At 42.8% G+C, this 27,666-nt stretch overlaps 3 protein-coding genes across 3 annotated transcripts in view; 1 reads left to right on the forward strand and 2 right to left on the reverse strand.

Moving 5' to 3' along the window:
- fmnl1a (formin-like 1a) overlaps positions 1-14,822 on the reverse strand; it is a 19,304-nt gene extending 4,482 nt beyond the window's left edge. Inside the window, exons 1-18 of the mRNA XM_031570598.2 lie at positions 13,823-14,822; positions 11,035-11,118; positions 8,768-8,854; positions 7,767-7,840; positions 7,584-7,667; positions 7,185-7,340; positions 6,801-6,912; positions 6,507-6,583; positions 6,289-6,382; positions 3,935-4,009; positions 3,533-3,643; positions 2,877-3,026; positions 2,472-2,573; positions 1,928-2,243; positions 1,124-1,345; positions 757-881; positions 457-659; positions 1-89 (exon numbers count right to left, since the gene is read on the reverse strand). The exon at positions 1-89 is cut by the window's left edge and continues 146 nt beyond it. Of these exons, the coding sequence (XP_031426458.1) occupies positions 1-89; positions 457-659; positions 757-881; positions 1,124-1,345; positions 1,928-2,243; positions 2,472-2,573; positions 2,877-3,026; positions 3,533-3,643; positions 3,935-4,009; positions 6,289-6,382; positions 6,507-6,583; positions 6,801-6,912; positions 7,185-7,340; positions 7,584-7,667; positions 7,767-7,840; positions 8,768-8,854; positions 11,035-11,118; positions 13,823-14,002 (2,341 nt within the window). The 5' untranslated portion in view covers positions 14,003-14,822. The remainder of the gene's footprint in view (positions 90-456; positions 660-756; positions 882-1,123; positions 1,346-1,927; positions 2,244-2,471; positions 2,574-2,876; positions 3,027-3,532; positions 3,644-3,934; positions 4,010-6,288; positions 6,383-6,506; positions 6,584-6,800; positions 6,913-7,184; positions 7,341-7,583; positions 7,668-7,766; positions 7,841-8,767; positions 8,855-11,034; positions 11,119-13,822) is intronic.
- A 1,061-nt stretch (positions 14,823-15,883) lies between these two features.
- mlx (MAX dimerization protein MLX) lies at positions 15,884-24,187 on the forward strand. The gene is made up of 8 exons (XM_012825675.3): positions 15,884-15,983; positions 16,945-16,981; positions 17,289-17,378; positions 19,876-19,985; positions 21,203-21,305; positions 21,548-21,647; positions 21,822-22,023; positions 22,812-24,187. Exons 1-8 carry the CDS (start codon positions 15,942-15,944, stop codon positions 22,866-22,868), a joined length of 741 nt encoding a protein of 246 aa, XP_012681129.1. The 5' UTR covers positions 15,884-15,941; the 3' UTR covers positions 22,869-24,187.
- LOC105898636 (PSMC3 interacting protein) lies at positions 23,865-26,415 on the reverse strand. Its single transcript, XM_012825679.3, has 8 exons — positions 26,274-26,415; positions 25,909-26,009; positions 25,681-25,770; positions 25,462-25,573; positions 25,164-25,309; positions 24,923-24,976; positions 24,711-24,770; positions 23,865-24,515 (listed from the first exon to the last, which is right to left on the reverse strand). The coding sequence occupies exons 1-8, from the start codon at positions 26,293-26,295 to the stop codon at positions 24,459-24,461; spliced, it is 642 nt and encodes a 213-aa protein (XP_012681133.2). The 5' UTR covers positions 26,296-26,415; the 3' UTR covers positions 23,865-24,458.
- Between the last annotated feature and the right edge of the window lie 1,251 nt (positions 26,416-27,666).

The following is a 27,666-nucleotide window of genomic DNA, read 5'->3' on the forward strand; positions in this document are numbered from 1 at the left end:
AGTTCTGCATTAGCTTCAGCTCAAAGTCCGACGGCACAAACCTCTCCAGCAGCTCTAAGAAGTCCAGACTCAAGGCCTGCTGGCTGTACCTGAGGTGTGTGAGTATGTCAGGGCGGTGGGGGCAGGGGATGTGAAGAATGTTGTCAGAAAGGTACAAGAGGCTGAGCAATGTAAGCATGGGGCAAGCATCTGTAGTATCTGTAACAACTGCACAGTAGAGTACTGTATGTTAGCATCATTGAAATAATTGGTGCCATGCCTGAATTCTGGACCATTATCTTTTTACAGTGTATTAGCAGTCTGACCTCTCAAGCCAAATAGAGCTATAAAGAGCATGCAAGTTAACCTACAGCATGTGAGCGTTATGGAGCATCTGTTGGTTTTGTTAGCATTTTCAAGTGGATTATCATTAGCACGTCTGTTAGCACTGCTAGCATGCAGCCTGAGGCTACTCACGTCTCTATGGCTTCACAGATGTCTCTGGGGCTCATGCCACCTTTGCGCAGGGTGATAGCCAGGTTCTTAGCCTTGTTGCTCTCTATCAGGGACACCTTGCTCGAGGCCTGCTTAGATACCTTCACCTTCAGAGTGGACAGGTTTGCAGGGGGACCCTGGGCCTTCGTCTTAAAATGCTCCTCAAATAAGTCCATGTTCAACTCCTGAGAAATGAGGAGGGGAGAAATTGAGAGATGAAATTAAAGAGGGGTTGGACAAAGGAGCGAAAGAGAGAGATGAAGAGGTAGGGGATAATCTTACCTCAAGGACCTGCTCATCATCCAGCTCACTGAACACGGTGCCTGACACTTGGTTTGGCTTCAGAGGTTGCCAGTTCAGTAGTGGCATTCGGTGCTTAGTCTGGATGGGTTTACGGCTCTTACCACCTGTGAGCCAAATGTGTGAATACCATGGTCAGTTTCTGTTAGTTGGGTTACACGTTCTTGATCATAACCGTTTAAACACGGTGATAAGATCTATAAAAGAGGACAGATGTTTTTCATTCATCTCTAAATGGATTAATGCATAACAAAATACCTCTGCACTTACCCATATTTTGAGTCAACATGCATAATTAATAGAGTTACATTCCTTAACCCTCCTCACCTTGCCCTTTACCACATCTTACCTTCAGCAGGCGCCCCTCCGGGAGGAGGAGGTGGCCCTGGTGCTCCTGGTGGTGGAGGTGGAGGCGGGGGGCCTCCACCAGAGGGAGGCGGTGGAACACCACCAGGTGGAGGGGGCGGGGGAGGAGGAGGTGGAGGTGGGGCTGCAGCTCCTGGAAGAGGGGGTGGTGGAGGAGGGGGAGGAGGAGCTGCACAAGGAGCGGCCGGAGATGAAGTTTCCACCGCTACAAAGTTAACATTTGAAATGGATGTTATGCATACAGCATATGAACCCATAAGTATATCAACTTATTACTATCCAAATCACATGTGATTGCGAAATGATATGTCTCCTCATGAGAAAATAATATACTAATATATAATATACATGAGTGCATTAGTACATATTCTATATATAAAGTAAATACTGGGTTCATATTCAGGGTATGTGTTTTGCAGCGAAAAGACACAATTGATAAGGAGCAGCTGGCAGTGCAGAGATTGTAGAGGAGGACAGGTGTGTAGATGTTGTAATGAGGACATATTTTTGAACACAGTGTGTGTGTGTGTGTGTGTGTGTGTGTGTGTGTGTGTGTGTGTGTGTGTGTGTGGGGGTGGACATACGGAGTGTTTTTGCATCTTAATCATTTTGTAAAATCTATAAAATGGAATAATGCATAACAGTGTTTTTGCATCTTAATAATTTTGTGTCAAACAGTATGTGTTTATATGCATGTGGCACAACCATTAACTTCCTCAGTATGACAGGCCATTTGGGAAGTGCTGGTGTGCATGCTGGTCTGGGGGAGAAGCAGGTGAACACTCGCCTGAGGGGGCGGCCTCTGAGGCTGTGGATGCGGGTGCCAGAGCAGCCTGGACCACCTGGATGTCCAGAGTTCCAGAGGCGTGACGCTCCATCCGAATCAGGCCCTGCTCCTCCAGAGCCTTCAGGCGCTCCATCAGCTGGGAGTCCTGGGGCACCTCCCTGCTCTTCTCCTCCGGCTTCTCGCCCTCTCGCGTCCTCTCTGGCTCAGGGTGCCGTGAGAGGCGTTCACGCTCGCGCTCCCTCTCCCTCTCCAGCTCCTGCTCTCTCTCTCTCTGCTGCAGAGAGCCCACCTGAGCACAGGAGTCCTTCAAGCTCTCCTAGGATGGGTGGAGAGAAGACAGACAGACAGACAGACAGACAGACAGACAGACAAAGAGGAGATGACAGAGAGGTGTTGCAGAAAGCAAAACAGAAAATGTGAATACTCTTACACAAATACTCTTTGAATAACAGCTGAACATATATGCTTCTCGTATGTCCATGTTTGAGACTGTTTGTGTGTGTGAGAGAGAGAGAGAGAGAGAGAGGGAGAGAGAGAGGACTACCTTCAGAATTGCTGCCTCCTTTGTGGCCTGCATCAGTTGTTTCTCCAGTTCAGAAATCTTTTCTCCAGCATCTTTTTCATACTCCTCCAGCCTGTCAGTCAACTGTCACACAACCACAAATTATTGGAGTGGATTGGAGTGGAGTTTGTAAACAGGGGTCTGTGTTTGTGTGTGTTTGTGTGTGTGTGTGTGTGTGTGTGTGTGTGTGTGTGTGTGTGTGTGTGTGTGTGTGTGTGTGTGTGTGTGTGTGTGCATGCATGTAGACTGTGGTGTGTATGTGTGTGTTTGTGGCTTGCTTGTGTAGATGTGTTATTTGGCCAATTACGTGTGTATATGTCTGTGTGTATATGTCATTGAGTGTGTGTACTGTGTGTGCGTGTGTGTGTGTGTCTGTCTGTGTATCACCTGCTGGTTGTGGTTCTGCAGCTCCTCCACGTGGTCTAGTATTGGTCCCCTGTTTTCAGCATCCTCCAGCATGGCTCCCACATCAAACACATTATCCAGGTAGGCCTGAATCTGCACCTGCAGCTTCTCGCTCTCCGTGCTCTTCAACTCCTGATGCACACACACACACACACACACACACACACACACACACACACACACACACACACACACACACACACACACACACACACACACACACACAGGCAAAACATACAATGAAACACATGATATGCACACACAATATAGACAGAATATGCTGAGACTTGCGGATTGCAGATAATCTCAAAACTCTTCAGATGTGGTGTGGCTGGGAGGTGTAGTTCAGATGTGGTGGATGCTGGGCGGTGTAGTTCAGTGGTATTCAGATGTGGTGTGGCTGGGAGGTGTAGTTCAGATGTGGTGTGGATGGGCGGTGTAGTTCAGTGGTATTCAGATGTGGTGTTGCTGGGAGGTGTAGTTTAGATGTGGTGTGGCTGGGCGGTGTAGTTCAGTGGTATTCAGATGTGGTGTGGCTGGGAGGTGTAGTTCAGATGTGGTGTGGCTGGGCAGTGTAGTTCAGTGGTATTCAGGTGTGGTGGATGCTGGGAGGTGTAGTTCAGTGGATATGCTCTCACCTCCAGGTAGGAGTCCAGGCTGTGCTGGGTGAACTCATACTGCAGGTGCACTCGGAAGTTCATGTTCTCCACTGAGTGAACCACTATGTTAATAAACTGCATGCAGGCCACCTACAGGGAGAGGGGGGAGGGAGGGAGGGAAGGAGAGAGGGAGAGAGAGAGAGAGGGAGAGAGGGAGAGAGAGAGAGAAAGAGAGAGAGGGGAGAGAGAGATAGAGAGAGAGAGGGGGAGAGAGGGAGAGAGAGAGAGATATAAGACTTCCTGTGCAAAACGTATTTATTTGTGTGTGTGTGCGTGCGTGTGTGAGTGAGGTGAGGAAGTGTCCTTGAGCAAGACACTGAACCCCCAACCGCTTTGGGTGTGTCTTTGTCTATCTGTGTGCATGTGTGTATGCTGACTCACCATGAAGTCAATGTTACAGTCGTCATTTCTGAAGTACTCCATCAGTTTCTCAAATCGATTTTTCTCCCCACACACCTGAGAGATAGTTAAGATAAGTAAAGAGAGAGAGAGAGAGAGAGAGAGAGAGAGTGAGGGGAGTGGAATGACCACGAGAAAAACATTGTCCGTGAAAACAAGAGAGAGAATAAAAGTGAGGCCTTTTAAAGTACTGAAAGATGGCAGATAAAAGATAGCTGAAGAACAATAGATTGTGCAACAAAATCCACTTTAAGTTAACCTGGCAATCCTGATCACACACATTTACATCATTCACATTACACAAGTTGTGTGAAACAAAGAGTGTCCGGGCAATATGGGCCATTCTACCGAATTGGTGCAAAGTCAGGTTGGAAATATTTTGAAAATTTGTATGTTTTATTCCCAAAACTTTGTCCATATATATATTGTACCATATCTAAAGTACACATATCTAGTAAATGAACCGTCAATTTTTATATTGTATTTTCAGAATGTGTTGGAATGTTTTTCCTCTCCCAAAAATTGTCACTACCGAAACATAGTAATAAACTATAGGAAAAACGTATTATTATTAACCTGTTCAGATTGTGTTTCCTTCCCTTCTCTGAAGAGTATTTTTACAAATATTTCTTGAAGGTTTTCACAATGAAATAAAAAAAAAATGAATTTTTACCAAAATTTCAAAGTTCATTTATACAATTCATCAAAATCTAAGTGCAATATTTCTTTGTAAAATGCAAAATACTGATAATATTGATTCCAGAGTTGATGATTGATGAAATTGAACATACATTAAACCAATCAGTATCATAACATTTTAGTTGATAACTCAATATACTTTATTTTTTACAAAACATCCAGTGTTTCGGTAGTGACTGCACTGTTTCGTAGTGACAACACTGTTTCGGTAGTGACCACAGTATTTGTTTGCAAGGTTAATCATATTTCCTCAACTTATTGCTTAATCTTAACTCATACCATGCTTTAGGTTGGGAATATTAAAAACACAAATGTTTTGTGCTTTTGCTGTCTTTTCCTCCATGATTTTCTGACCTTTCTTTTGCTCCCTGTTGGATAAATCCACTGATACATTTCAACTTTCCTTCTTCCTTTCGTTCTTATTTCTTTCTCTTTCCTTCCTCAAATATTCTTGGTGTTTCACTGGGTCATCCCTCACTCTTTGTCGGTAATTCTCTCAGCTCTCTGCTCTACTTTTTCCTTTTGGCATTTTGGTGTCTTATGATTCTTTCTCTCCTGAACAATTTCAGATAGAAATCAGCATTATCTACATCTTTACCATTTAGTCCACAATAACAACATGTATTTTCAAAATGATGGGATTGAACTATTTACCATTCCATTTTGGTCACTACCGAAACGATCATGTCCACTACCGAAACTTTACCATAGGTTTTGGTTGTAACTGTTTCGGTAGTGACTGTTTCGGTAGTGACAATTCTAGCTAAATTTGAGCATAAATAAATAATTCTAGCAAGCCACATGGCTAGCAAACAAATCTTTGTAGAGGTGTACACACAAACAAACATAATACTTTGCATAAAACCCCAAAAGTTTACTTAATTGAAGAAAAAAAGGTGTTCAGGTAGTGACAATTCTTAAGGTTACACACTGATTTTCAAGACTTTGGAACACATTTATATCAAAAGTATGGGATCTAGCTACTTACCAATCAGCCATGAGGGACAGGGATGCAGTATCACTGCCTGGTTATAAATGCAAGGGGTGTGGCTAAAAAACAGGCTCAGCCAATGGACTAAAACTCCTGTGTTTCGGTAGTTGACATGAAATCTATTGGACATGATTTTTTGAGTAATAGTTCATTTTTTTTTTAATTAAACCCACAATAAATCTAAATCTTCCAAGTTCTGTTAAACTTAATCGTAAAGGTCTTTGAAAATACATCATATGAAAAAAATTAAAAAAAATCTAAAAAAAGTGTTATTTACAGACATTGAAATTTAGATGCCAGGGTTAGGGACAGCTACTTCCCAATAGAAAGTACCCTATAAATGATGATTTTGTATATATTTTAGCCTTATCCCTACTCAATTAATGTCTTGGGTTTAAATAGACCATAAACATATTCTTAGTAAATATCTATGTCTGAATACTTAATTGTTTTGTAAATAGTTTTTATTGTTGTGGGACCACACTTTGCACCAATTCGGTAGAATGGCCCATATATATATATAAAAAAAAAAATTCTTTCTTAGATTTTAGGTGAAGATTTATGGTTTTCTTCTCTTAAAGTTAAGTAGAGTTGTACATCCCATGTGTGTGTGTGATTTGTTGAATGTACATGACAATATTGTCACCTCTTTGAAGTTGTCAAATGCTGAAATGATGATGTCATGTCCTCCTCTAACCAGACACACAGCAGCCAGCAGCTCCAACACCAGAGCTTTAGTTCTGCAGGAAGGGTTCATGTAGTCATGGAAACACACACAACAGCTCTCACAATCAAGTCAACAAAACACACACGCACGGGCGTTCACACGGTCTTACACTTTGTTACACAACGGCATCAACTGACCTGGGGTTCCTGCTGTTGAGACTGAGTGTGATCTCGTTAACACAGCGAGGATGCGTCATCACCAGATTGAATCCAGACTACGAGGGAGAGGCAGAGCACACCTTAGCCACCACACATCTGGGCATTATGTGCCATCAAAGCTACTATCTATGTACATGGGTATCACACAAATGAGAGTGTTTTTGTTTAGTTTTAAATGTATCTGTGTGTGAACAAACTTGATGGCCTGGGTGTGAGTGTGTGTGTGTGTGTGTGTGTGTGTGTGTGTGTGTGTGTGTGTGTGTGTGTGTGTACCTGGTAGTTCATGATTGCACGGAGACACATGATGCAGACATGAACATCCTCCCTCTGTATGGCCAGACGGGAATTCTTTATGGTCTTCCTGCTATTGGCCAACGAACTCAGTCTGACAGACAGAGTGGGAGACAGACAGAATGGGAGACAGACAGGCAGAGAGTAAGTGAGACTGATTATGAATTATTCCCAATTTGAATAAAATACTGTAAAATCAGACTGTGAAAGATGCCAGATGTCTGTGTGCTGTGGCCATGGCACTGTATCATGAGTAGGCACAAACTGTGATCGGATGGTCTCTGTGTGAAGGCTACGGTTGGATGAGCACTTGGGCTTTGATTGGCTGAGGTGCTGAGACTGTGATTGGCTGCTGAGGATACTCACTGGGCACTGACGCGGACGGTGAGGGCACGGGCGGCACGGGTCATGCCATAGGTTGTGGAGCTGCCAGCGCCCTTGGCCAGATCCTCCACCGAGCGATCCACTGACTGAGTCCTCTCCGAGACGGCACCTCCGTTCTCCAGAGCCTCCGCATCACACCTGAAACACACACACACTTTTGGTTACCAAAAGTAAACAAGTCTTAATGCATAAGTAAAGGACTTGTCATAAGACCAGAGTCATAAAGCAGTGTTCCCAACTCGCACACACGCACACGCACACGCACACGCACACTCACACTCACACTCACACTCACACTCACACTCACACTCACACGCACACCACGCACACGCACACACACACACACACACACACATCACTGCAAAGGCTAGAGGGACTCACGGCATATCACACTGGGCAGAGGATAAGTAGTCCACCAGAACATCAAGGCCATTATTCTCCTCATTGAGAAACTCTTGAGCCCACCTGCAGAGACACACAACAAACTACAGTAAACACACAAACAAACAAACAAACAAACAAACACTGAGGAGGCCAAGCAGGAGCCGAGCCGGACACACTCACCCAATGTGATTGGTGCGCAAGGAGATCTCCAGCTCTCTCAGAACCTGTGTGGACTCCTGGACCCGCTTCTTAAACTGGAGCCCAAGGGGAGTAGAGACAAGATGGAGATGAAACCCTGATTGTTTGCTAAGTGTGGCTTATTGTTTGCTTAAATGCCCCTGTGAGAGCAACTGCTCAGGATCTGCCGAAAGCCTTGTTCAAGCCACTTTGTTCACAATGTTACCCTTTAAATTGCTACTCTATTAAACTGCTCATTCATAATGCAACAACTAGCAGAATGCACAGCACAGCACCCACGCAGTGCTCCAGTGGCCCTGGCTGTAAATTACTTGCTGACAGAGTAAAATTGGTGTCCAAATTGGTCTTAGATGCTTGTTATAAAAGGACAAAAGGTGAGGCCAGATACCTGTTGGCACGCATACAGTGTAAGGGTCTCTCCCTGACTGCGTAGACCAGCTCAGGTTTTAACACGGAACGTAAAAAGACTGTATATTGTTTCACATTAGTGGTTTCATGTCAAGCCATTAGGTCAAGTTTGCGATCTTAGGTTCCTCTGAGATCATGACTCATCAACCGCTTTATAATTTGATGTATATTTGATGTTTTTTACAGAGTCTGAGAGAGTCAGAGCTTCTGTTATTTGACATAATTTTCCACAGACCTAAAACCCACAAGCTCTTACTGTACTGTCCCATACTCAGAGAGAAAGTGCTTCAACTGATTGGGACAGACTACACAACTATGCAGTTGGACCACTGTATGGCTTCAAAATGGTGAATCTCAGAACCTAGATCTTAGATACCTACAGGAGAGGACACCACACATGGACGTATCGCTGCTTACACATCCTTGAGTGAAAGTTGTGGGAGTCAAGGCAAAGAATAAGGGAAGAGAAAGTGACAGTGAGGCATGACAGCAGTGGGAGAAGAGAGGGATGGAGGTCAAGAGAATATGAGGAGGCATGACAGCAGTGGGAGAAGACCGGGATGGGAGGCACTCACTCTGCGGGCCACTCCCCCCTGGTCCTGGTAGAACGCTCGGATCTTGTTCAGGTAGGCTGAGGGAGGGTTCTTCACCTGGAAGCGCTCCTGTGGAGGAGAGAGAAGAAGATGGAGGGATGGGTGGAGTGACGGAGGAGCAACTGATGCGGTGCATGAGGTGTACGGACTTCCTGTATGACTTCACCCTTTGGGTGTCCTTTACACATAGTGTTTTTGCTATGGCAACCTCTGTGCATGCAAGGCTTCTTTTAAAATGTGGCCAGAGTTGTCATGGAGACGAAAACATTGACACAGGAAGTGAGTTGCTATACCGCAGATCTGGTTTCCACTCATCAACCCGGCCCCTCCCATCCACTGCGGTAGCTGTACTGCACGCTAACATCAAGCTTACATCAGCTTGCACCAGCCTGTGCAGGCGGTTAGGTGAAAGTCAGAAGACTAAGGTCTACTGTAAGAGGATGTCAAATGGGGGCTTCTGATGGATGTTTTTCATGCGGTGCAAGATTAGGGTGATCATTTGCAAACAGGCCAAATGTGGGACATGTTACCAATGCTGAGAGGTAACCTATAACTTTGATATAATGGTTACCTAACTGAATAAGAAACATTTGTATTATTCCTTTTGGCTCAGAAACACCTACACTTCCAATTCCACAGCACACCAGTTAGGGCATAAAAGATAAAGACTACAGCTTTTCCTATATGAAAGATATGATGAGCACAGTGCTGTTTGTCATCCCAAAGGCACACATATTTGCAACGTAGCCTGACATCTCTATACTGATAGACATTCCAACATCAATAAGCCATAACAGGCACATCAAAGGCATTTTATACTTCTGACCAAATCTGCTTTCGCAGCTCTCTTCTCAGCCATTGGATGAAACCCAGGCCATGACCACTGAAAATGTAGGGACATTATCTCAATATGAGGGATGTGGGACAAAGGGTCAAAATGCTGTGCAGTACAATGCAAAGCAGGACGCCGCCTGGTCACCCTATGCAAGACTGGTGGATGGTAGGGATGTGAAGGTCATGTGTGTTTGTGTGTGTGTGTGTGTGTGTGTGTGTGTGTGTGTGTGTGTGTGTGTGTGTGTGTGTGTGTGTGTGTGTGTGTGTGTGTGTGTGTGTGTGTGTGTCTGTGTGTGTGTGTGAGAGAGAGAGAAAGAGAGAGAGAGAGAAACAAAGTGAGAGAAAGAGAAGGTGTTATATGTAGGTGAGGGGGTAAATGTGTAAGGTGACTGCAGACTGCTCTGTGTGTAAATATGTGTGTGTCTGTATGAGGGGGGTGACAGTTGAGGTGGATGGGTGTGACTCTGATGGGATGGGTGTGACTGTGGAGAGTGAAGTCACTTGCTCTGCTAGTAACAAACTCATTTTGCTCAAATTACAGCCCAATATCCAATGGCAAATTCTAATCTGAGAGTTACTAAGACAAAAGCTTTGCTGCTCATTCTGTACTTTACTGTTCTGTAACCAAACCTCTGTAATTGCTGTTGTATACTTTTAGAACTGTCATGTCATGTAAGTCAGTATATTCATCATTTAATTCAGCCTCTATGCAGTACTTGGTCCCACATTGCTTTTGACCTGACACTTGTTTTTCTTTAAGATCTGTGGTTTTGACCGTTAGCTTCTCTCTCACACACATCTGAGAAACCTTCAACTTTGGTCGGAGTGTTACTGTGTCTGTTTTAAGAAACTTCTGCTTTCCATCTGTGGTCAAAATGTCTTTATTCTCTCAGGACAAGCAAGGACTGCTAGCCTGGATTAGCCTGTTCACTTTTGCTGACTGGCTTGTCTTTGACATGACGTTTAGGTCAGATTCAGGACGGACAATAAGAAGATGTAGTCACCCTGGTCACCAGAGAACAACACTAGGTGGGGGTGTCTAGTGCCATTTGCAACTTCATCCCACAGTCATCAACCAAACCCATCAGTCTACCACGTACATGTGGCAAACACGTTTATTTCTTGACTGTCAAAAAGCTATTTGATGAAGCATGGATAATGGTTTTAAAACCTAAAAATAAAACCTTTTAAAATAAACTGTATCATTTTCGTTTTGAGAGATCACTCTGTTGTGACCAAATCCAGAGGAATTGAACCACACTGAAATAATCTGATCCTAGATCAGCAACTAGTGATTAGGTCATCACCCTATTTGAGAGATGATCTATGTTGTGACCAAATCCAGAAGAATTGAACCACACTGAAATAATCTGATCCTAGATCAAGGGCTAGTTGTGATTAGGTCATCACCCTACCTGATCGCACACCAGCTCCCACTTCTTCTCACTGTCGTACTGACTGAGCAGCTTCATCTTGTCCGGTGGCAGGTTCATGGAGCTCTGTGGACAGGAGAAACATTCCCATCAGTTTGTCATCTTCATATCAACTATGCACTGGCAGAGACACTGAAAGAATATACATCCCAATATCAATATAAACAATGGCATGTCATTTTGGTCAATGTGAAGGGAAATGTAAACCAGGGCATGACGACACCACATCAACAAAAAAACCCAATCACCTGCACACCGCGTGAAACAGGCAGTGTCAGAGGGAGGTCTGTCATATGAGTGCCATGCTAACAGAATGTAGAGATTGTCATAAGCAGCAGGAGGCTGACAAATGAATGTGGATGGATGGATGAGGACAGGGATGCTGTGAAACTTGGCTCTGTTGCCATGGCACCCTTATTGTACCACAAACTGTCAGTCACTGGCCATTCTCTCTCTCTTTCTCTCTCACTCTCACTCTCTCTCGTACACACTGGCAAAAACAGATGTGGAACATGCAAATTTATGAAGGATGGCACCAAAATTGCAGAGTTTCAGTCCTCAGTTGTTAAAGAAACAACCACTCCACATGTGTAGCCTAGCTTCAGTAGCTGTTTTTAACAGCATAGACATAACTGTTCATATTCTTAGTGTTTGATGTATGATGATAATCTCAAGGGGAAACAATGTATCTGCACACTGTACTTAAAAAACTTTGACATGAGTGTTACTATAAACATGTTTGTTTATCCCACTTGACCTCTGGGGCATTTGTGTGTGAAAAGAGTGTACTTACTACAAGCAGTTCATAACTGGCTTTCCTTTCTTACATACAGTATATACCCTCTCAATTCATATACTTCATCTTCTACTTGTGAAGTACTGTATAAATACACTCGAGGTACAACACTATGACCACACATTAGAGCTACAGCCTTTCTGCAAATAAAAGATGGAGATAGAGGTCCTATTCTGGGGCTCGGAGTTGGTGCTGGTATTGGGTGTGTTGTTGAGAGGTCTGTTTGTGGTTTCCTGCCAGCACCATAAGCAGAAACAGAAGAAGTAAGAGAAAGAGAGAGGGAGGGGGGGAGGGGGTGAACACACTGCTGTCTATAACGGCCCATCTGGTGGTGAGACTGAGCTCCATTCTCCATCACACCAGCTCACAATACCATCACACTGCAACTGTGCTAATGGGCTCTTACAAGTCTCACAAGTCTGCTAATAAACATACAACCTCAGACTCCACGTCCACATGAATAGGATAGTTGCGCCATGTTGTATGTACACAACTTTTATCGTCACAATCTCGATAGTGACATCATGTCATGAGGGAGCAGGTTCAAACTATAGCGATAGTGACATCACGTCATGAGGGACCAGGTTCAAACTATAGCGATAGTGACATCATGTCATGAGGGAGCAGGTTCAAACTGCTCAAACTGGTTCACTCCTCAGTTGGTGAAAAGACTCACCACACAACGATTAAATCTACTACCATTCATGTATAATGTTCACACACACACAAACACACACACACACACACACACACACTTATACACACATGTACTCGTGCACACACACACACACACACACACACACACACAAACTAATACACATACACACACACACACACACACACACACACACACACACACACACACACACACACACATACATACACATGCACACACACATGCACCCATCCACACACACACGCACATGCACCCACACACATACAGATCCCTTCCTCTCTGTGTGGCTTAGATAGCGTTGAAGGGAAGTCAAAGCTCTTGATTTCTTCATACAGTGCGTGACTTGCAGTCTCACACCCCACACCCCAACAAACACGCTCACTCGAACACATCCTAAGACATCCTGTGCCCCTAGTTACACAAACACATAGCAGCTATTGCTTCTGTGACACGAGAGCTGGGGAGGACAGAGAAAGGAGAACTGAGCTCACTTCCTCAGAGCGAGCTGGCAGGGATGGGTGTGTGAGGACGGAAGTGCATCTGTATGTGCTGTCAAAATGGATGTTTGCCCTGGTCACATGAAAGACACACACACTATCTCTCTCTCTCTCTCACATACACAGAGACACACACAGGCACACACATGCACACACGCACACACATACACACACACTGTTATTTGCACACACATACACAGACACACATAATGAGACACTCATTTAAATCATGAAAGCCCAACATGAAGGACCCCATGAATATTAAAATAAAGGACAACAGTATGCTATTCAACAGGATATGATAAAACTCTGGTCAGCTCTTGTATTACCTTAACTCTGTGACACAGGAGCTGACAGTAACAACAGAGGAAGAGTCACCTGCTTTACTGCTCTTACTAACGACACCAGGAAGGTTTTGTAAGATTAGTGTCTGTATAAGAGGGTATTGACATCCTATCTTATTGATCTAACATTGATGAGGTTATCCCAGAAGTTGCTTCAGGTCTTATTCCAGCAAGACACACTCTTAGTTGGAGACATTCCACTCCTGCTGTCTACCCCAGAGCATCAGTGAATGAGAGCACAATCAGTGTGTGTACATCTGTGTAGCTGTTTATGTTTCCATGTCGTATGTGTATCTGTGTAACGGTGTCTATGAGTGTGTTTTGTTATGTGTGTTGGTTATGTATTGCTATTGTCCAAGGCACAGTCTGTGCATGCATACAAAAACACCTGTGTGAGTGTCCATCTGTCTACGTGCGGCAGGATTGTATTTGTGTTTGCGTGTAAGTCTGAACTCACCAACACCACATTGAATCTCTCCTCGAGCTCATCCTCGGGAGGTATGGGCAGTTTTGGGGGGGCGGCAGGTTTTTTCCTCACGGTGGCGGTAGGGGTGACCCCGGCAGTGACCCCAGTGACCCCACTGGTGGAATTCTCCTGGCCCTCCGTCTGCTCCAGGGGCCCTGCGACGTTACCCATGACCACTTGCTTCAGGAAATCCAGGAAGGAGACTCTATCCAACACTCAGCTGCAAAGATTTTCCTACTGTAAAGATCAGATTGAACTCCTCTCCTGTCGGGAGTCTCTCTGGAGTCCCTTTTGTTCAAACCACAATAGCCAGAGATCCAGAAATACAAGTCTCACAGGGTCCTCAGTTTGAAGAATATAGTTTTTTTTTAGGCTAGGTTAGGTTAGGCTTACCTGTGCCTGTACTCTGCACAATGACAATAAAGTTGAAATGTCCTTCAGTGTCTTCATGGAAACAATTTCAAATGGTACAATTATAAGTCATAGGGTTTTAAAACAACCACGTGTAAAAAAAGTTCTCCATTTCAAAATGGAGGGAAAGTCTTTGCTGATGTCAACTGCCACCCACGTCCAAACCTTCGCACTTAATCTGAAGAGCCGGAGAGCAAGAGCATGGAAAAATACAGCATCAACACTTCAGACAACTTCAGCTCCAGAGCCAGAAAAGATGACTCTTGAGTTCTTGTCTTCCAGATCCTTAGCTGAAGACCATCAAGATAGTTGGTTACAATCTACATGTAGAGCCAGTAACACTTTCTGCCTGTGTCTCGGACCTTCTCCAGAGACTGCGTGGTCGGACTGCATCTTTCCTCAGAACTGAACAGAAAGTCAGAACTTCCTCAATGCTCTACTTCTCTGGGCTTCAATCTTCACCAACCGTCCATCAGATAAACAACGCTCAACTACCTGAAGGTAGGGCAGGGCGTCTCCACACACTGGGTCGAGTGCAGCGGTGAGAGTGTGTCAGGGAGGCGAGAGGAAGAAGCAGAAGTACTGACTTCCTGTATGAAACAGGCCTAAAAAGAGGCGCTGGTTGGGGGGGAGGCAGATAGAGAAAGAGAGAGAAGTTTACATAGGTAACCATGTCATAGACAGAGGGATGGCTGAGAATAGCACAAACAAGCCACATTTAAAAGAAATGCAATACAGGTTAGAGGGGTTTGTGTCAGAGTGCAAGCAAACACTGAGTGAGAGTGGAAGGAGAAAAAGACCAGGGTGGTCCAGCAAAAGCCCAGATAAAAGAGAGCGATTACAGAAATTTCAATATTTATTCAAATATGATCATTTTGAGCCTTTGATACGATACGCCATTTCCAATTTGGCAACACTGAGCACCTTGCCGCCTCCACTAGTTGCATCGTTTACAATAGTACATGACATCTCCATGTGAAAAAGATGTCCAAAAACTCCATCGCGGGGGAGGGGGCGGGGTCCCGCGACGAAGTGTCCTCTTTTTCACAATCTCTAATCTGGTCACCCTAAATAATTGCATTCTGATCACTTCAGTAAACTCAAGAAAAACCAGACTTGTGGATTCACTTGAAATTCATCATCTTTATTCTGCAAAGACAAGTGTTAGCTAGCTGTCTAGTCCTGCAAGGTAGCAAATGCAGTACGAAGAAAGCATAGAGAAAGAGAGGGCGATAGGGCCAGACAGCAATTTGTCATGTCCCTCCCCAGGAATTAGGCCTACTCTCTGAAATGTAACCATGTATTGTCCCTACAAAGAAATGGGATCTCCACCCCTGATCGATCATGTAGAGGGACACCAGTGATTTCTACGAATGTCATTAGACAGACACTGTGTCACGCCTGCCAGTTCATGATTTATAATGTGGGTGTATTGTAGGCCACAGGAAGGGGATCGTGGGATGATAACTTCATAGAAGTAGGTAGCCTACACAGGATCATTTCCATGGACGCACTGGTTCGCGTCCAGAAGGCCTGCTTCATTGATGCCTTAACGATTTCCAATTTCTCGCCCTGCATCATGCCTCCACCAGGTCTTTAAGCTGAAGATCCGAGACTACTCAGCAGAGGGCATCGTTTCTCCTGTCCTCCTCTAGCGGCTGTCAACATCGCATCCCGTGATGCATTTTTGTGCAACAATATGACGGAACCAAGCGCTTCGCCTGAAGATCCTTGGAGCAAAGTAAGTGAAAGTTCTGTTAATTTGGAAAAAAGTTGTCGCCTCAAAAATGTCAGAAAGGAGTAAAGTTCTACTGTAGCATGAGTGGTATACTGATGTTTCTGGGACGCGGATAAAGGCGTTGGTGTTATGCATTAATGTTATGTTAGCTTAGACAGTTAGCTGGCTAGCTGACGTTCGCTGGTAGCTGATAACTTGTTAGCTAATTTCTGTGCCTAGCTAGCTAGCTAACAAAGAAATCACTGACATTTTAAGAGGAGTTTCAGATTCGAGCTTTCTGTTATAAAAACTACGCTTTCGAAGCTTGGTACAGATGTTGTGAAAATGTCAGGATCTGACAACTTTAACATTTCTATGCAGCAACCCTTGTTCATTAGCAAGAGCAGCATAGACAGTTGACAATATCAGTTGGCAACTTTCTTGTTCGTATGTTCTTATAGTAGCTAGCTAGCTAGAAAGGTGATCATGTATACAGCTGACGTAGGTCCATCATTTGATGGCTGTGGTCTCGTCTGTTCACGTAGAGGTTAAAAAAAAAAACATTATTACAATTTATTTAAAAAGTTCCCATAAATGGGGTTTGATGCTTAACTATGTCCCTGTAAACAAACGAAAGGTTTAGTGTTTGCAGGTTAATTTTAGGATAAGAGACGCGCAGCCTTTGAGGTTGACCCTAACACAGGCTTTCATGTTTTTGTAGCATTACATCTAGCAGTGTTTGATCAAAACATTTCAGAAACCTTTGCTATTAGTGGGAATAACGGTGATGGGCCTTTTTATGATCTATGCTCAAATAAATTGAAGTTAAATTGAGGAAGTGAGAGTGTGTGTGTGAGTGAGTGAGCGAGTTTGTGTACTGTGATGCCTGCCTTTGTGATTCAGGCCATTATGCACAACCCACCTTCTTTTGACCTGATTCTCTTCCTTTCTTCCATCTACACCCTCACTCGCCATGTCCATCCAGACTGATGGCACCTTCAGTGACAGCGGCTTCGAGCATAGTGAGTACACTGACAACAGAAACAAATACTGAAGTTATTCCTTTCAAAAAAGTAGACAACAAGAACAGCACAAAATAATAGACAGTTGTGAAAATCAGTCACTGATTCCATAGAGAAGTGAAGTAGGTTACTTGTATCTATGTAATTCAACTTGAAGAACTTAATTTCAATAGGCTGAAATAATGTGTGATCATCACATTATGAGCAGATGCTTAGTGGTGATGCTGTGAATGAGTGATTAGTGAAGCATAGGTGAGTATGCACTACCTTGACTTGGCTCCTCTGAGTGTTCTCTCGTTCCCGACAGGCTTCCTGGCAGACTGCGCACGCAAAGGCACAGCGGTCTCCAGGGCCAACAGCATCGGCTCCACCAGCGCGTCTTCAGTGCCCAACACAGGTGAGACTTCAGTACTGAACCGCAGGTAGAGTGCTGGAATGCAGGTGATTTTGTACTTTAAACGGCAGCTAATGTTTTGTTTGCCTCATCGCATTTCAACATTTACTGATTACCATCCTTTTAGAATTGTGAAAATATGTTTTTTTGAGTTTTTATTGGTAGAGGTTATGGTGAAGTAGTATTGATCTAATGTTGAGCCTATTGATTGGATGGTCTATATATATATTTCTACAAGCACCAGGGCTAGAGTTCCTCATGCGTTTATACAATGGGCCAATTTGCACCCATAGAAATTAGGGGTGGGCGATATGGCCAAAATCTTCTATCACGGTATTTGTAATTTTATATCACGGTTACGGTATATATCACTGTTTATTATACGTAGGGTGACCAGATTTGAGTTTGTGAAAAAGAGGACACTTCAGCAGTAGCGAAATGTGTCCACAGACATAGGCTATACAGTATGATCATTTATTTATTGACCCTTAAGAACACTAAGGTGCAGAAACAATACTGCCTCAATGGGCTATTGGCCTAAGCAATAGTGGCCAGTATATGCCTACTTTGTACTGAACGTTTCCATTGAATCTTTAAATAGTAAGATTAAAACAAAGTGCATGTAGTGGCATTTAGTCCAGTGCTTATGTGGCTTTCAGTGGTTCTTTAATGTACTTTCAGAAGATAAATCAAGTGTTAACTTTCTTTTCAATGTGTGTTCATATGTTAACGCAATAATGATGAGAAAAACATTTTCTTATATGGCCACATATTAAAATAAGAAAATTAAGAAGTTGGCAATTACACATAGACGCCCCATTGACCGCTTCAGCTCGTTGCTGCGACGTGTGAACGTCGCAGCAATATTGGTGAGGTGAAGCCTGTAAACAAACGCAAGTAAACGATGGAGCTGCGTTTTTTTCTGCATAAAAAGCACTTTAGCGTTTACATTTCTCAACCGATTTCACTGAGTCGTTTTTATATTCAAGGGTTTATGATCTAGGTGGAGTACCAAAACAAGTTTCGTCTCCATGTTACTTAGAATCTCGACGGTTATAATCGCCATAGACATACATACATGTATATGTCTATGATAATCGCTGCTAGACGCTCACTGTTCTTGTGCTCCTTCACTGAAATACTGAAAATAAATCTAAACTCTCGAAATAGTGCATCTTTAACTACTAATATTTGACCATCATTGAGAAAAATGGAACAGAATCTGCAAATAAATGGCTACACTAGACACTTTTCAGTCCATATTTTTCAGTAGATCTTTCAGTAGAATATTTCCCAACAGTCGAGGATTACTCAACAAGTAGGCATGACAGTCCTTGCAGGTCATGTGCTTAAAAATTGTACTAGGTATCGTATTATACGGCTCTTCAAAACGTCGATTTGAATGGGCCACCCCAACGTTTGCAGGTCTGTAATTTCTTGGCAACGGGTTTTGTGCTTTAATTCACGTCTTTCATATCATATCATTCCACAAGTAGTCCGGTCATTTAACGTAACTTGAAGTCAGCAAGTAATGGGTTGCTACGCAACACTTGAAACTTGAAAGTTCTATTTGCCTGAAGAACTATTTTTTTCTAAACGGAAATCACGAAACGGCATTTAAAATCGTTAAAGAGGTATTTTGGAGGAATGTCTTCTGTCGTTTTGGCGAGTAACTGTATAATAAGCGGGATGATGTATAGTTTGGAGGTCATTATCTAAAAATAAATCGATTGGATATCAAAATAAGAGTATACCGCGGTTGAAACGGTATAGCCAAATCTCTCCCGGTAGACACATTTCTACCGTTGCACGGTATATACCGTCATACCGCCCAGCCCTAATAGAAATCCTGTACAACTTTCCATAGACAGGCAACCAAAACGGAGCAAAACCGCTAGCAGTTTGTGAGAGAACTGAGCAATCTTGCTTATTATAGCCACACTGTTCACTAAAGATGTCAAATATTTTTGGCAATTGGTGGAAATTTTGGTGTCGTTTGCCATTGTAAATAATGGAAAGAGAGTCAAAACTGTAGTACTTATTATGTTTTATGTTTATTGTCTGCACCAATATGCCAAAACAAATTCCTGGTAGGTGTAAACTTACTTGGCAACAAATACAATTCTGATTCTGATTCTGAAAACACTTAAAAGAGAAAAATTGCGAAATGGCACAGACAGTTTGGGACTGCAGACGATATAGGGGTGTTATTACTAATCAGGGGTAGTAGTAATAACACTGTAAACGAATGTCTTAATTATGTTAATACTGGAGTGTGCGGGGGGGGGGCGTGCATGTATGTTAGTGTGATTGATAAAAATTCTATGTACCACTGTTAAGAGTTCCATCATGTCCCCCATTAGGTTAATGTTATATGTAAATGCTCCTGTGTAGTGTCCTTGAGCATCAGCATCTCTGTCTAGACGAGGCTGTTATGGTCTTAAACATTATAATAACTCTGCTTGTGCTGATTGGCTGGATCTCCTTGTCTTCCTACTAGATGATGAAGACAGTGACTACAGACACGAGACGTCCTACAAGGACTCGTACAAAGTGCGGAGGAGACAAGCGCATACACAGGCTGAACAGAAACGGAGGGATGCCATAAGGGTGTGTGAGCGATAGAAGAAATGGGTCATGGTGTGTGAATGATACATCGGAGGACTATGCTTGGGAGGCGGGGGTGAACTAAAAAAGACAAAAAAATGGGATTGGACAGGAAACACTATACAGCCCCACACACCACACACACACACACACACACTTTTTGTGTCAGTGGTGAAAACAGTAGGATAGTAGCATAATAGCAGTTTAGCCAAGTATCAAAAATTATGAAAAGTTGTGTTGAACAAAATATGCAAATGTAGCCTGTATGGTGAGAGATTACCTTCCCATTTCAATCCAGGATTCACACAGAGTCAGTGAGCCATTTAGGATGAGGGTCAGTCAGAGGTTTTACATATATTTCAATATGCTCTCAAGGTGCACTTAGTGTTGAGATCATTCAATATAGATTTAATTATTTGTCTTTCTTTTTTCATGTATGGTATGGGGCCATGCTCCCTGGGGAAACATTTTTAGTTTTAACAATTAAATGCATCAATTAATGGCACTTTGAACTGAAATTGGAAGGATGACTGAATTTAAGCTGGATTTACTTTACTGACCGTCTTCATTTGTCAGAATCTTGAATTTTAGCCACCAATATCTTAATACATTTTAGAAGTAATTAGCCAATTGAAAAACTCTAAAGTTTGTAGGATTTTTACAAACATACTACTTGAAGTTTGTGTGCTTTTTCATCATTTTGTATGCTGCAGATTAGCAAAAAAGTTTTATGTAGTATCAGTGTTAAAAACATTGCATCGACCACAGCAATACCACGCCATATGTTCAGAAAATGTATTTTAATGATCCCAAATGGTGCAATGGTAGCCTTGCTGGTCACGCATAGGTCCTCATAAAGCCTAAGAACACCTGAGGCCCTCATAAAGCCTAAGGCCACAGACCTGCCCTTTCCCCAGAGCCGCAGCAATCCTTCGGCCCCGTATGGAAAAGCCTCAGGGCCACCGCAGGGGCCTCTAAAAGCCACCGGCTGTCAGGGTCCCTAACAACCCAGGGTTCCAATGTAGATTTAAAAATTTATTTTTGATTTTTGTCGAAGTATTGCTGATATGAGCTTGTTTCTTTGTATGCCTCACTGTTAAGACGAATTAGGAATTAGGCATGAGACTTGTTTTAGATGAAGGCTAAATATCAGAAAGGAAGTTCTGCTTTCAATCAGTATTACCATGAGTGACTTTGTGTGGGTTTTCTATGTGTGTCAGAAAGGGTATGATGACCTGCAGTCCATAGTGCCCACCTGCCAGCAGCAGTCTGAGTTCGCCATGGCAACGCAGAAGATCAGCAAAGTCACTGTGCTGCAGAAGAGTGAGTTTCACCAAGCTCTTCTCGAAATGTCACTGAAACTCACACCCACACCCACACTTATGTAAACCATTACATTCGATTTCCTATGAAGTCTATTTCTATTCTTCTATTTATTTCTGTTTCCTATGAAGTCACAGTGCAGTCATGTAGATGCTTGAGCCCCCATGTCTGTGTTCACCTCCAAATGATTGGTGTCATTCATAGCGTCCGTGTGTTCTGCTGTGCGTCTGCGTTTTCTGCAGCCATAGACTACATTCAGTTCCTGCATAAAGAAAAGAAGAAGCAGGAGGATGAAGTGTCCACACTGAGGAAGGAAGTGATGGCCCTGAAGATTATGAAAACGTGAGCAGGGGTGGAGGGGGCGGATGGAGGGTCGGGGAGAGTGCGCCTGGTGGGGGAAGAGTTGGGGGTGGGCGGGGGAGATGGGGACAGCGGTAGGGTGGGTGGGTGGATGGGTTGGGACTTTCTGGGGGTGGCACTCCACTCTCTCTGCTGACACTAACGTATTTCCTTTAGGAACTATGAGCACATAGTGAAGGCCCACCATGACAACCCGCAGCAGGGCAACGAGCAGGTGTCGGACCAGGTGAAGTTCGGCGTGTTCCAGAGCATCATGGACTCGCTGTTCCAGAGCTTCAGCGCCTCCGTGTCCTTCAGCAGCTTCGAGGAGCTGTCAGCCTGCGTCTTCAGGTGGATCGAGGAGCGCTGCAAGCCTCAGGTAATACACACAGATGAGATCATACACCCGAGCTGATGCAGCTCAACTGGTAGAGCAAGGCCCTAACCATAGGTTGGATATATAGAACGCACACATACAGATGAAGATGAAAAATTAGTGTACGTCAAGTATGTCAGTGTCTGATAAATGTGTCTGGTTAATGTAGTTTATCTGGGTTTCATTTATACATCTGTAATTCTGATGATCTTACTGACTGACTTTACCTGAGCTTTCTCAACAAATTATTATTTAAAATAAACCTGAATGAATTCTCCTTGTAGGAAACGCTTTTAAGTTTTGATGTTTCCAGGCAAAGACAATTTCTCCAAAATGTCCCAGAATGAGTACACCTGCGCAAGGGCTTCTTAGTGTAGTGGTCTGGATGGATATTTATGTATGTGTGAAGCCTTCTCTCTTGTGAGACACTGAGGGAGTTTGTGGTTGACATCCTGAGGCGCCTCAACGCTCGGATGTAATCAGGAACTTTTTTTAGAAACGCAATGGCCAACACCTTAAAGGGAAATGATGAAAGATACTAATTAATATTGTGTGAGTTCAAACCTCATGTGCTGGAAATAAACTCTTGTAGTTGTTTGCTGCTGTTGACAAGAGAGCAATTTAAATATTTTTGTATGAATACCGTTTGTAACTGGAAATAAACATTATTCACCGTTCCTGTCTACAACCATCTTCCTTCTTAATATCCAGCTACTGCATGCCATACCCTGAGCCTCAACTGGTAAAGGCTGTCCTCAAGCCTTAATTGTAACCCTTCTCTCTTGTGACAGACACTGAGGGAGTTCGTGGTGGAGATCCTGAGGCGGCTCAACGCTCAGATGTACTGATGGCTACAGGTGGACTCCGAACCGGTCCCCCCCCTGCCTGTCATTCATGCAAACGCGACACTCAGCCGGGAATATACACTCCCTTCTTACACGCACGCACATCCTGACACCCCTGTACTGGCTGTATTACATAGCTGTGGTGGTAATGGTGGCTGGCTGGTGCTGTATTCTTGCCCCACTTTCTCCACCGGTTCAGAGGCCGTCTCTGCTTTCTGGCGAAAACGTTTTAAGTGACTTCACCTAAAGATTTTAAGGTTTGTGAGTTTTTAAGCCGTCCTCAGGGGGGTATTCCAAGTACGTGGTTTAGTGACAAACCTGGGTGAGTTCACTCAGGGTAAGTGCTAAACCTCCTTAAAGAGGAGCACTATGGTCTTGTTTTGCTTGGAGAATGAAGCCACAGGGCTCTTCTACTGTGTGTACCACTTGCTCTGAGTTAACTTACTCAGGCTTGTCACTAAACACCGAACTTGGAATGACCCCCTGAAACACAAAGCTGGTTGTGGCTTTCATTGTTGAGCCTGGTCTCCAGGAGACAGCCTCATTCTTTCACTATGCTCTTAGCACCCCCTTGTGGTTGGTTTGGGGGTGGTCATGTGAAGTGTTTGTGTCGTCACACAAAGCAGCTCAGTGTTGACTGCTGTTCAGTGTTGTGTTTGATGCTGCTGCCTATTCCTCTTTTGTTTGCTGTGCGCGTATGATTTGTGCGATGGTTATTAATGCAGTGACAGAAATGTCGACCATCATGTCCAACGTAATCAAACAACCATACGTGTTTGCTGTTTTAAATCTTTCTTTTTTTTCTACTGAATGTCAAGAGATGGTGGAAACATTTGTTTTGGAGTGAGGTAATTTGCAGTTTCCCTTTCCATATAAAAGTGAATTGTAAATGAAAAATGTCAGATTATCATGCGGTGAGTTTTTGCTGTGTTCTAAGTGGATCGATTACTTGTTACTCACACATTTAAGCACAAAGACACTCAATAATAGAAAGTCATATCATGTAATTTTATGCTGACTTTTAATTCAACCAAAAATAAATATATGATTGTAAAGAATGTTGCAGCACAATCCAAAAACAGCAGAACTTGAAGGGTGATTTTTTTTTTAAGCGATGTAATCAGGATTTTTTTTTTTTTAAACACAATGGCCAACACCTTAAAGGGAAATAATTATATAGATACTAATTAATATTGTGTGAGTTCAAACCTTATGTGCTGGAAATAAACTCTTGTAGTTGTATGCTGCTGTTGACAAGAGAGCAATTTAAATATTTTTGTATGAATACCGTTTGTAATTGGAAATAAACATTATTCACCGTTCCTGTCTACAACCATCTTCCTTCTTAATATCCAGCTACTGCATGCCATACCCTGAGCCTCAACTGGTAAAGGCTTAGTCCTCAAGCCTTAATTTGAACTTAACTCATTTGGGAGTTGAGTTTCCAGTCTGCCACTATGTAAGGAGTTATGACTAGTGCTGGTGCTACTGCTCCTCCCCTCTGATTTTTTAAACAGACTATTGCAGTTACTCGGTGGCATGTATCCATGGTGACCAAAGAAAAGAAGACAAACATTCAAACACTCAATTTTGTTAAATAGCAGGTATGGTCACTCCGTGGTATTCATCGGTTTCCACACCAACCTCCTCCTAAGAGAGGGAGAGACCTTCAAGGTCAGTGTTCATCCTGCATACCTACCAACCTCTAATCAGAGAGCTCCCTTTTTGTGAATATATATCCAGTAAATACACAGTCCACTGGCCCCTTGAAGTCCTGCTGTGGTTTTTAGGAGCCGTTAGATTATTTCCCAGACAACACACACAACTCTTCAGAGCCCATCTTACCATAAACTGTTTCTTGGTCTTTGGATAGCCTTCCAAGATCGCACCCATCATGTCCTGTGTCTAAAAGTCATTAACATGGAAAATTAAACACATCTCACACTACCATCACTCAGAGGTATGCTATATATTTGAAATTCTAAATGTGTGTCATGGTGACATTATACAATCAATATTATGCAAAAGAGGATAAATAAGATGAAACACAAAATTACCAGTCTCTTCCTCTTCCTCCATTCCTTCACATACAGATTCCTGGCTTTGCAAATCTGCAGGACAATTTTCTTACGATTAATTTAAATAAAAAAACATCTGTGTCTGGCCCTGGTATTCTTCCATAATGCTTATTTGTTATAAATTAAGACTCGCTAAACCTTTCCATGCCAAGTAGGTAGATGTACCATTAGTATAAACGTGACAAAGGAAAATAATCTTTGCTGTACAGAGGAAACTGACCTTTTCTCGCTCCTGTGGTGCGACGTGATCGGTTGCAGACTTGATCTTCTGCAGGCGCTCAAGGCATGAGGCACACTCACCCTTCAGCTCCTGGATCTCTGAGCTCATCTCCTCCGAGGTCAAGGAGCTGTTAAGTTCCTTCAGCTCTGCAAGGTTAGAAATCATGAGCCCAGCCAATGATGTTTCATCCACAAGTGTGTCTAGCTAAGCAGTTTGTTATGAAGGTCTTAAGGCACACAACATAAAGGAAATATGTATATGTATGTGACATGAGAGATCATAAAACACACACACACACCAGAGTCCAATTGTCTGCAGCTCTGTGTGACTTCCTGCACGTGTGAGCTTAGCTCAGAGATGCGTGTGTCCATGGTCTTCAGGTCATTGTCACTCACGTCTGTAAACTGAGCCTGGATTCACAGCAGGATTGCATGTAATGTTGCAAATTACTTTTCATAAGTAGTGGCATCATACCACAAAGTACGTAGCCTGTGAGAATAAGAAAGGATGAGCTCACCTGGTCGGCAAAGTAGATCTTCTGCTTGCCGTAAGTCTTTTCCCGGATCTTGCCCTCCTGGGCCAGCTGTTCCATTGCCTTGACGACAGCCTATAACGAGGGGCCAAAACAGCCGTCAGATCCTACTGTCAAACAGTTTTAAAGATACCAAACGTATGATTTCATGTGCTGCAGTTTTTCAGAAAATAATGTTTTGTAGTTTTTAGAGTCTGTTAAATCACCACTCACCGTTTTCCCAAAGCCGTGCTGCTTCTGCAGGTTCCCAAACACATCTTGAGAGCTGTAAGGTCGGTTCTGCTCGTTCAGGTAAGTGAGGATGATTGCAACAGCTGCCAGTTACACACAGACAGTTTTGCAAGTTAGAGGGTGGTCTTGAAACAGAGCTCTGACAAGTATGAAGTAGAACTACTAGTTAAAGGTCTCTGCTATCAGTAATGGTATTTTTTTAGCTATTGCTAACTGGTGTTGTTGTCTGGTGAGACATGGCTAAGCTTCATCCAACAACCCTTCAATAGTCGACTAACGTCAAGTAAATATATCGACATGTCAACAATTATTATGTGTTATCGAGGATTTGTTATGATTTTACAAACCCGCTACATCTTTCTTGCTCATTTTTTTGTCGTTCCACTCTTCAATAACTTTAAACTTGTAGTGTTTGTTTTCCTCAAGTTTCGCGCGTCTTAGAGCATTGTGGGTAATAGCGTCATTACATACGTCATATGTGGCTCGCAAAACCAACCAAATAAAGCCTGTGGGTTGAGAATGGCATTCATAATATTATTTCTTTGTTTGATAGATCTGGCACTATACTGACGTATGAAGAATTTCTGTCACGTCATGGCCTCCCAGTCCCATTTAGGGAATTTAACTCAGTCACTAAAGCTATCTCTAAGGGATTAACCCAATTTATCAAAAGTCGCCTTTCTTTTGGTATGGACAATGCAACACAACATAAATTACTTTTGAATGGGATTGATGTGATGGACAGAAAGTGTGATAATAAACATATTCGCCAGATCTTTCAATTCAGAAAAAGGATAACACCTAGAGGGAAATTCTACTGGGGATCTTTGATTCAGGACATTAACTGGCAAAAAGCGTGGCTGTTACCCAGTAAATACTGTATCACAAATAAGGTAAAGGAGGTTCACTTCAAAATTCTACATAAAATATACCCAGTGAATGTCAATATAGCGAAATATACTGACATAAGCTCTGCTTGTTCCTTTTGTGACAACACAGATGAAACAATGTTGCATCTCTTTTTTGAGTGTGAGAAGACAAAAATGTTTCTTAATGACTTAAATAATTATCTTTTTGAATTATCTTATTCCCTTACTGCAAAGGATTTTCTCTTTTATTATGATAACCCTGTGAACTACCCTTTGGAATTTGTTGTAAACTTTTTTCCTTTGCAATCAAAATGTTTCCTCCACAAACAAAAATGGCTACAAGGACAGCCATCCCTCCGTGTCTTTAAGCTAGAAATGGACTCGCTTCTTAATTCTCTTCGTTTGGTCAGAAATAACAAAAAAAATGTTAAAGGATAATTATTTCTTTCCTCTTTGTTTTGTGATGTATTTAAAAAAAAAAAAAACTGTTGTCATTGTTCATTGTCTCTTTTTGTTTTATTGTACTGCTGTAATGTATGATTTTCTTTGTGTTATTGTATTGTACTATGCATCAATAAAAAAATAAAGCCTATATGGACCGATTTAAAAAAACTTTTTGTTGTTCGAACAAAAAAACAATGGGTCTTCAATAAAAGGGTATGTCCTTTACAGCAGTGACAGCGATGACTGATGACCCGTTTCCATCAGCTATCTTGGTGTATTGTTTCAGGTGCTTGTAGGCATTCTATCAAAATGCAGGCGTATGTAATAAAGGTGTTTTACGAACACACAAGATGCCAGAAAATACACAGAGGTGTCAGCCAATCTCTTTTATCAAGCCTTCAGAACGTAATTACTGAAATTCTACATC

The sequence above is a fragment of the Clupea harengus genome, chromosome 1 (genome assembly GCF_900700415.2).
Source record: "Clupea harengus chromosome 1, Ch_v2.0.2, whole genome shotgun sequence".
NCBI classification, from domain to species: Eukaryota; Metazoa; Chordata; class Actinopteri; order Clupeiformes; family Clupeidae; genus Clupea; species Clupea harengus.

What these genes read in the sequence shown, in the direction of transcription:
- mlx (XM_012825675.3), top strand. Translation starts at nt 15,942, where the DNA reads ATGACGGAACCAAGCGCTTCGCCTGAAGATCCTTGGAGCAAA. An exon ending in GTCTTCAGTGCCCAACACAG is followed by an intron (nt 17,379 to 19,875) that starts GTGAGACTTCAG and finishes TCTTCCTACTAG; the next exon opens with ATGATGAAGACAGTGACTAC. An exon ending in AACGGAGGGATGCCATAAGG is followed by an intron (nt 19,986 to 21,202) that starts GTGTGTGAGCGA and finishes TATGTGTGTCAG; the next exon opens with AAAGGGTATGATGACCTGCA.
- LOC105898636 (XM_012825679.3), bottom strand. Translation starts at nt 26,295, where the DNA reads ATGAGCAAGAAAGATGTAGCGG. An exon ending in GAGCAAGAAAGATGTAGCGG is followed by an intron (nt 26,010 to 26,273) that starts GTTTGTAAAATC and finishes TGTAACTGGCAG; the next exon opens with CTGTTGCAATCATCCTCACT. An exon ending in AGACCAAGAAACAGTTTATG is followed by an intron (nt 24,516 to 24,710) that starts GTAAGATGGGCT and finishes TCCCTCTCTTAG; the next exon opens with GAGGAGGTTGGTGTGGAAAC.